At 47.2% G+C, this 8,677-nt stretch overlaps 2 protein-coding genes across 2 annotated transcripts in view; one reads left to right on the forward strand and one right to left on the reverse strand.

Moving 5' to 3' along the window:
• LOC127047924 (cardiomyopathy-associated protein 5-like) overlaps positions 1-8,677 on the reverse strand; it is a 478,816-nt gene that overhangs the window by 61,408 nt on the left and 408,731 nt on the right. The gene's annotated exons all lie outside the window — the stretch shown is intronic.
• Positions 670-5,471, forward strand: CCNB1 (cyclin B1). Its single transcript, XM_050947064.1, has 9 exons — positions 670-879; positions 1,274-1,429; positions 1,509-1,622; positions 2,038-2,220; positions 2,878-3,036; positions 3,542-3,778; positions 4,204-4,344; positions 4,696-4,806; positions 5,165-5,471. The coding sequence occupies exons 1-9, from the start codon at positions 859-861 to the stop codon at positions 5,273-5,275; spliced, it is 1,233 nt and encodes a 410-aa protein (XP_050803021.1). The 5' UTR covers positions 670-858; the 3' UTR covers positions 5,276-5,471.

The following is an 8,677-nucleotide window of genomic DNA, read 5'->3' on the forward strand; positions in this document are numbered from 1 at the left end:
CCCTGAGTTACCACTCCCAGACTTTCTCCCAGAAGTGTATGCCTTGTATTGCCAAGTCCTCTCCTGGACCCAATACAAGCTCATATAAAATCTGCAGTTTTATTAATAGAACATGAAATGCACAAATCCTAAATTCTCAAATGGATTTTCCCAAACACTTTAATCCAAACACGCTGATTTAGATAAAATAGTAAAAAGTTTATCAACTACAGAAAGATAGGTTTTAAGTGACTCAAGTAATAAGGTATAAAATTCACAAGAAAATAAAAGTAAAATGCAGCTAATGTCTAACTCACTGGTTCTCAAATTTTCGTCCTGGTGACCCCTTTCACACAGTGCAATCCCCTTTATCATGCTTCCCCAAGGCGAAGCTTGCTTTTAAGAATTCCTGGGTTAATGAATGAGAATGGACACAGTACAGGACCATTGAAAGACTGTCAGCCACAGGTATAGCAAGGCTCCACTTCCCACCCTCAGGCTCCAACCTACGCGGCCCCACGCTTCAGAGATGAAGTTATAACGGCAACAAGGTGTCACGTGGTACAAACACCCCCCCCCTCCCGACTTCCCAATGGCCCCGCCCCCTTTTCGAACGTCTTGAGGAATCAGCGCCTGGTCTCCACGGAAACGCATTCGGGGTGGAACGAGGAGCGGCCAATGAGGATCGAGAGAAGACAAGGGGGCAGCCAATGAGCGGAGCTCGGTGCGTGGTTTAAACCTGCGGCGGCAGCTGCTGGGGAATCATGCATTTGTGAGCTAAGCAGCTGTCGGGATAGTCACTTGCCCCAGGCCAGGCAGCAAAAGCGGCAGCGGCGCAGCCGGGGTTCAGGGCTGTGTGGTGCAGAAGGCGCGGGGGCTATGGCGCTGCGGATCAGCAGGGTAAGGGGGGGGCGGGAAGAAGGAGTCGGGACCCCGCCGGGCTCCCCTGTGGAGGGGGGATGGGTGGCTGCGCCCCTACCTCCTCCGGGGTGGGGGGTAGATAGCGACTGTATAAGCGGGGACCTATGCGCCTCCACGCGGGATGTTGCTACGGCTCCATCCCTGGGCCCGCTGCAGGGAGCGACGTCCACCCCCCAACCCGCCCCGGTTAGCTCGCCTGGAGCTGGCTCGGGGAAGCCCGGCCAATAGGCACGCCGTTGCCCCGCCCTGGGCTAAGCCATGGCCTGGGAGGATGGGGGGCCCTGTGCTGCTCCCGAGCAAGTTGCCGCCCGGAGGTGCCGCAGTGTCCCCTCCCGCCCAGGCCTGCCGCGCTGACCGGCGCTTTTCTCCGCAGAACACCAGAGGCAACGCCGAGAACCAAATGAAGAGCAATGTGGCCGCTGCCAAGCGGGGAGCGGCTGCTGCCAAGCCCGGCCTCAGGCCGAGAACTGCCCTGGGCGACATCGGCAACAAAGTGGGCGAGCAGCCACCCAAAGCGCTTCCCAAAAAGGTAAGGCCTGGCGCCTGCCCCCGCCGGAGCCCTGAGCAGCCCGAGCCTGGCCCGCTCACGCCCCCTTCTCTCGCCTCAGGAAACGAAGCCCCCCAGCGCTGCGGTGAAACCCCTCCCCAGGAAAGCCACGAGAGCTGCGGAGAAGGTGATCGAGCCGGCTAAGGAGCAGAAGCCAATCCCTGAGCCTGCTAAGGTATCTGTGCGGTGCCAGTCCCCTGGGCATGCAGCCCTGCTCTGAGCCTGGAGGAGGAACAGGCTTCTTCACCTCCACACCTACCATGACCTCACTGACTCCTGCATGGCTTGGAGCCTCTGCCTCTGCAGCCTACTTCTCTCATCACCTATAAGCTCCCTTCCCTGGAGGAAGGATAAAAGCAGTGGTGGATTCAAGTAGCAGTCTGTGAGTGGATTATCTGACTAACTCATTAGTAGATAAATTACTGCAGGAATGGGGACTTGCCTACACTTGAAAGGCTACAGGTGCATTTGTAGCCCTTCTTCAGTGTAGACCTTACCCATGTGAGGGATTCTCCCATTGGTGTAGGCAATCCACCTCCCTGAGTCTTCAGTAGAAGCTATAGTTCCTCAATCTTAAACTTTCTCCCCAGTTGGAGTCTCCATCCCCAAGCCCCATGGAGACCTCTGGATGTGTGCCAGGAGAGGAGGTGCTGTGCCAGGCTTTTTCTGATGTCTTGCTTGAAGTGAAAGATGTAGATGTAGATGATGGTGCTGACCCAAATCTCTGCAGTGAATATGTAAAGGACATCTATGGCTATCTGAGAGACCTTGAGGTTGGTATGAAATATGACTTTACCCTGACTCTAGTATGTCTCATCTTTTGGTGCAATGGCTATTTGAGAAACTGAGTCTCTATTCCTAGACTTGTCTTGTAGTACTCCTAAGGTGCAGGAGTCTCAGCAACTCCCTGAGGCAAGCATTTCTCTTAATCTAACAACCTTCTAGAGACAAGGTGGGTGAGGTGTGGTTTTTTTTTTTTTTTTTTTTTTTTTTTTTTTTTTTTTACCAACTTCTCTTGGTAAGAGAAGCTTCTGAGACACACAGCTCTGTTCTGCCTCTCCGTCTTCCCCCTCCCCAACAGAATTTAGTCCAATAAAAGGTTCCTTCACTCACCATGTTTCTCTCTCTAATATCTTGTGACTGACATGCTACAAATACGCTGCATATAAGAGCTCTGACAGAATCTGAAAACATTAGTGATCACAGAACTAGTGTGCTAAACTACCAGCACTGGCATTTACTCTACTATTGCAAAGTAGTACATGGTAATTGTTAGCTGTTGTCTTCAAATATCTCTCGGCCAAAGAAGGTAGACTCTGCACTTCTGTTGGTCAAGACTAGCAACCTCCAGTTTTCTAAAGGGTCTGTAGTAGTGCCAATACTCCTCACATGCAAGAATTGCTGTAGTAACAAATATTCCTTCCATGCAGAAGCAACAAAATGTCAGACCAAAATACCTGGCAGGCCAGGAAGTTACTGGAAACATGCGGGCTATCCTAATTGATTGGCTTGTGCAGGTTCAGATGAAATTCAGACTACTTTCAGAAACTATGTACATGACTGCTGCCATCATTGATCGCTTCCTGCAGGTAAGGGTATGACATGGCACCTTGTTCCTTTGCCATGATTCCATTGCTCTTCAGCATATAGCAGATAAATGACAAACTTTGAACCCAGCACATGCTGAATGTTACTTAATGTTATGCACTCACTATAGCAAAGGCTGATTGCTTTTAATAATCTTGAAATTAAAATTCAGACTTAAGTAGTCTAGTCAGTCATGTTTTTAATGATACTAAGTTTTGAGCACAAACTTTGTACTTGAAACGAATCATCCTTATTGCATCTAATCTAGAAGCTTCTCAGTTTTTCCTGAAACCCCTTCATAAATTGCTAACTTTAGAGCATTAAAACTCTCTACCTCCTAACTGGCCAGAAATTTGTGTGTTTTGTGACAGTGACTGACCGTAAACTAAATGTAGTATAAAGACTCTAGTTTTAAACCTGACTTCATCAGCATGGTAGCCAGCTGTCCTGTGACAAATATACTTATTGGCTTGTGTAATTCTTGTATTAAACACTTTCGTACTATAGGACAACAGTGTGCCCAAGAAGATGTTGCAGCTGGTTGGTGTCACGGCCATGTTTATTGCCAGCAAGTACGAGGAAATGTATCCTCCTGAAATTGGGGACTTTGCATTTGTAACAGACCACACTTACACCAAGTCCCAGATCAAACAAATGGAAAGGAAGATTCTACAAGCTCTAGACTTTACCTTGGGTCGCCCTCTGCCACTGCACTTTCTAAGGAGGGCATCAAAGATTGGAGAGGTAAAATTCATGAGGCTCTTGAAGCCCTTATTAAAGGGAACATATCAGTTTAGCACACCTGCAAGTAGATCTGAAGGTATTCATAAATGGCAATTCCATTTGTACTGGCTTCTCCAAGATGCAAGTCTTGTCTTGGCTGGTAGCTAGCTGCCACTTTAGAGCTATGCACAAACACAACTGGTATTCAGGGGAATGGAGTTGCAGCAGCTTAGTCAGGTCTGCAAGCTAGTACCATCTAAAGGAGAACCCACAGATGACAAAAATAGGTGCACTAATAATGGGACAAGACTCTCATAAGCTATATAACGAGAGATGTGCGGCTGGGGACAATCCTGTTCCAGGGGATGTAGAGAAGAAGTAGAATGCATTTGTTTTCCCCCATCAAGGCTTACTGAGAGACAACTAATGCTTGATTTTCATTCTAGGTGGACCTAGAACAGCACACTCTAGCCAAATATCTGATGGAGTTATCCCTGGTGGATTATGAAATGGTACACTACCCTCCATCCCAGATTGCTGCAGCTGCTTTTTGCTTGGCTCTAAAGGTTCTTGATGGTGGAGAGTGGGTAAGCTTAGTGCCTGCTAGTTTGAGACTAAACTGATCAAGTGGGTACAATAAATGTACAAGGAGTACCCCCATTGAATTCTGCAGTAAGCTACACTACACTCCAGCCTACATTACTGGCTAGAGTGCATGGTTCCATTTCCCAAAATGGGAACTCTGGGCATAATACTAAGCAAGTTCTACCTAAATAAGATGGGCTTGTGGAAAGCATGACATCTTCCCACTCCGGAAGGGGAACACAGGTGTATAGCTGATGCTCCTTACTACTTCAAGGAGCAGACCTTTGCCTCTAGATGATAGCTAATATAGGATTAGTGTAAACTACTGAATAACTCTAATTTCCTTGTCTTAGACACCAACTTTACAACACTACATGTCTTACACTGAGAGTGCCCTTCACCCTGTCATGCAACATATGGCAAAGAATGTGATCCTAGTGAACCGGGGCCTGACAAAGCACATGGTAAGGAACCTGTTTTTCCTTTACAGGATGGGTATGGTGAAGGTGGGAACAAAGTAATACAGTGCCACAACACTTAACCCAACAAACTGCTCACTGTTAAACTTGGCTGCTAATGAAGCTTAACAGGTAAATACAGACACTCAGGTGTACCTGCCTAGTGTAGACAGTCTCTGGTATGAGCTCATGGAAAAGCTTGCTGAAATGTGGGTTTTGAATATTAGCTGTTCATAGGCCTGTCATGGCACAAGCTGACCAATTTTCAGCTCTTGTCCAATGTCTGGAAACTGACCCCCCCCCCCCCCCGAACACATGGAATTTATAATATGCAAGATGTAACCATTTTTTTTCCTCATTTCAGACAGTCAAGAACAAATATGCCAGCAGCAAAAATGCTAAGATTAGCACTCTTCCACAGCTAAACTCTACAGTCATACAAGATCTGGCTAAGCCTGTGTCAAAAGTGGCATAACTTTTTTTAGCTAAAACTAGCAGAATTAGATTAAAGTTGGCACCATGTGCCATTGTATGTGTTTTTGTGTGTATATAATATCTTGTCCTTGACCTAAAGCTTTTAATAAAGCACTTTATGCTTCTTACTCTAATCATGTTTCCTGTCATGATGTCCAAGGTATGATCACTTTCCAGTGACAAATCTTAAAACAGGAGGCTGATTGCTTATTCTCACCCACCTTGTAGCTCTAGTACATTTACCTAGTGTGCTCAGGGGGGCAGGTGTTCTCTCAAGTGTGTGTGTGTGTGTGTGTGTGTGTGTGTGTCAGAGGATCAATAGGGCCCTATAGTGTCAGAGACAGTGTCAATACCAAAACAGATCCCACATGTACCAACTATTTGCCAGAGCAAGGGCAGCTCTCCCATCATAACATTTCTGCAGCTATATCACACTGTAAAAGTGTGGTGCAGCTTTGCTAACACCAAGCTATAGGTTCATCTTTAAGAACACTGGGAAAGTATAATTTGCTACAGGTGTCCAGCTTCTCTAGTCATTTTTCCCCTCTAACCTAAAGTGCAGTGGGTGTCTCAGCCTTGAGCAATGATGGCCTGGGTAGGTGAACAATACACTGTATCCCTCAGCTGGCAATGTAAAAGTTTAATCTCTCCACAGGAGATACCATATTGGCAGGTACCTGTCTCAGTCTAACTGGTGTCTCTTACAAAGAGATTACATTATGCCTGCTACTCCTATCTTGGAATATTAAAAGTGGCCTCATGGTCCACCATAAATCCATTCGGAGTTGTAATGGACATAGCTGACAACTAGTTTACTAGTAAACTACCTGATGTGGAGGACTTGTTATGTCCATTAGTTGTATAGTTCACTGCTGTAATACTTGCACTCTCAAGTTACTAACCACTTGATTCACCATATGAGGCTCACCAATTCCCAAGGAGGTCAGACCTAAATATCCTGCTGTCAGCCAAACCTTGCTAACATCTAAGATTTAGTATAAAAAAAAAAATGCATATGGTTGAAAGAGCAATATAAATACAAGTGATTCTGTGTTCATCGTTCAAGATCACAGCAGTGCTAGAATCAACTGCTGACTTGTAAAAGTCTCTCTCTCTCTCTCTCTCTCTCTCTCTCTCTCTCAAATCATGTCAACAGATCAGAATGCAAAGGCAGCTTAGATGTAGTTAGTCCTTCCAGGCATTTTCCAGCATATTAAAAATAGTTATTTGGAAGAGCTCTATCCTACACCTTTTAGCTCTTCAAAGTTTAAGCGGGCTAGAGATGAAAGGATCAGGCCCACAGTTTTGCTTTTATACCTGAAGAAACTGTTAAGTGTGAGAACAGCATATGACAGGATTTTTTTGAGCACATGCTATCCCATCACTTTGATGCTAACATTCTATTTACCATGCATATATAAATAATCCAGTTACCCTGACTAACATATGGCAATTAACCCATTCTCTATTATAACATTGTCTTCAGCTTAACTATATGTAGATATTAGTTTCCAACAGTATTTCACACCTTTAATCTTAATTGGACAGTCCCATACATAATTAAGACATGAAAGGGAATTAGCATCTACAAGCTATTTGGTTACCTATATTCTGTTAAAGTTTAATCAGTGTAAATACAAACAAATATATTAAGTGTAGATACTAAATATTTCTATTACTACAAATGACTTGATAATTGCTAGTCTAGTACATCTTTGAAGTTCATGTAGAAGTGAATTGTCTTGATACAAGTGCAATGCCTCTTCTTACAGGTCATACACAGGTTGGCTGGTCTGTCGGTGTCACAAAAATGGACTTTATGAAGTGGTAATGTTCAAATTATTTGTAAATTAAATGTGGAACACTTAATAAAAATCTGTTCAATGAGATCTTATAAAGCAGGCAGGGAGAAAATTACTTAAATGATCTGTATATGTAAACGCATCACTCTTAAACCTCAGGCTGGTTTTGCACAAGCTTCCAAGAAAAGGGATTGCATAGACAGTATCTTCAAAAGCAGGCTTGATAAAAAGGAGGCAGTTACCCAGGGGCTGCCAGCAGCACAGCAGAGCTAAGGTGGACTTCCTACCCACCCTTGCTCCACACTGCTTGTGGAAGCAACTGGCACATCCCTGGGGAGGGGGTCTCTGACGGCACAGTGGTGTGCAGAGACTCCCCTAAGCCCCACACCTAGGAGCTGCTACTAGAGGGGTGTGCTGGTCAGTTTCAAGAAGTGCTAACCCCAGCCTAGAGCCTGCACTCCTCATCCAAACTCCCTCCCAGAGAATGCACCCCTCCCACACCCTGCACTCTCTCTTGGAGCCCCTACCTAAACACCCTCCTGAACTTGAACTCCCTCCTTGAGGTTGCACCCCACACCCTGGCCCCAGCTTGGTGAAAGTGAGTGAGGGTGGGGAAGAGGGGCAGGAAGAGGGGCTAGAGTGAGCAGCAGCCAGGGCCTCAAAGCAGAGGCATGGTCTTAGGAAAGGGGTTGGGCAGGTGGTGGGGCAAGGGTCTTTGGATTTACATGATTAAACAGTTGGCAACCCTACCAGGCAGGCATGTGGAAGCCCTTGCTGTGCCGGAAAAGCATAGCTGGCAGCCTACTGGGCACCAGCCAGCACAAGTGCAGCACCACCTAACTGTCAAGTGATCACATCCACGCAGCTCGTGGGGGCCAATTGACCGTTGTGCCCTGGGGCCTGGAATTTCTGCCAGTGACCCTGTTCAAAATAAAGACACTTCGCTGTAATGTTGCAAGTGCACTTAAAAATCAGGAACAAGTGTGAAACATTGCTACACCTCCGTGCTTGGAAAGTGAAGGCAAAGGAGTGTTTAAGATAGTAGTGCAGTAAAATGTCAGAACAGGGCTGAATTGCGAAATGAGCTGGTAAGAAAGTTCATAAAGAAAAGGACATGGGCGGAGCAGGTCACACAGCAGCTCTGCGCCGGGCTGGAGTCTAGTGTGAAAGCAAAAATACTGGCGGGTAAAGTATGCAATGCACTGTTCGATTAGCCATGGTGTGGGGCGGGGCTAGTGCACAACACTGCCCCATCCTGCCCCAGGAGCGGGGGGGCCACCTACCCCTAGAGAGCTGCCTCGTCCACCAACTCCATGCTAAGGAGCAACCTTCCTTCTGCTGGAGGCGTGAACCCTCCCCCGGCCCGGCTGGCACCCTGGAGCCGTTCTCGCCCAGGTGTCTGCTGGAGCCGTGAACCCTCCCCCGGCCCGGCTGGCACCCTGGAGCCGTTCTCGCCCAGGTGTCTGCTGGAGCCGTGAACCCTCCCCCGGCCCGGCTGGCACCCTGGAGCCGTGAACCCTCCCCCGGCCCGGCTGGCACCCTGGAGCCGTTCCGCTCGCTCCGATGTCCGCTGAAGCCGTGAACCCGCCCCCAACCACCTT

This window comes from Gopherus flavomarginatus, chromosome 3 (assembly GCF_025201925.1).
Source record: "Gopherus flavomarginatus isolate rGopFla2 chromosome 3, rGopFla2.mat.asm, whole genome shotgun sequence".
NCBI classification, from domain to species: Eukaryota; Metazoa; Chordata; order Testudines; family Testudinidae; genus Gopherus; species Gopherus flavomarginatus.

Coding starts and splice junctions, on each gene's coding strand:
- CCNB1 (XM_050947064.1), top strand. CDS start 859: ATGGCGCTGCGGATCAGCAGG. Junction 3,779..4,203: donor GGGCATCAAAGATTGGAGAG/GTAAAATTCATG, acceptor TTTTCATTCTAG/GTGGACCTAGAACAGCACAC. Junction 4,345..4,695: donor TTCTTGATGGTGGAGAGTGG/GTAAGCTTAGTG, acceptor TCCTTGTCTTAG/ACACCAACTTTACAACACTA.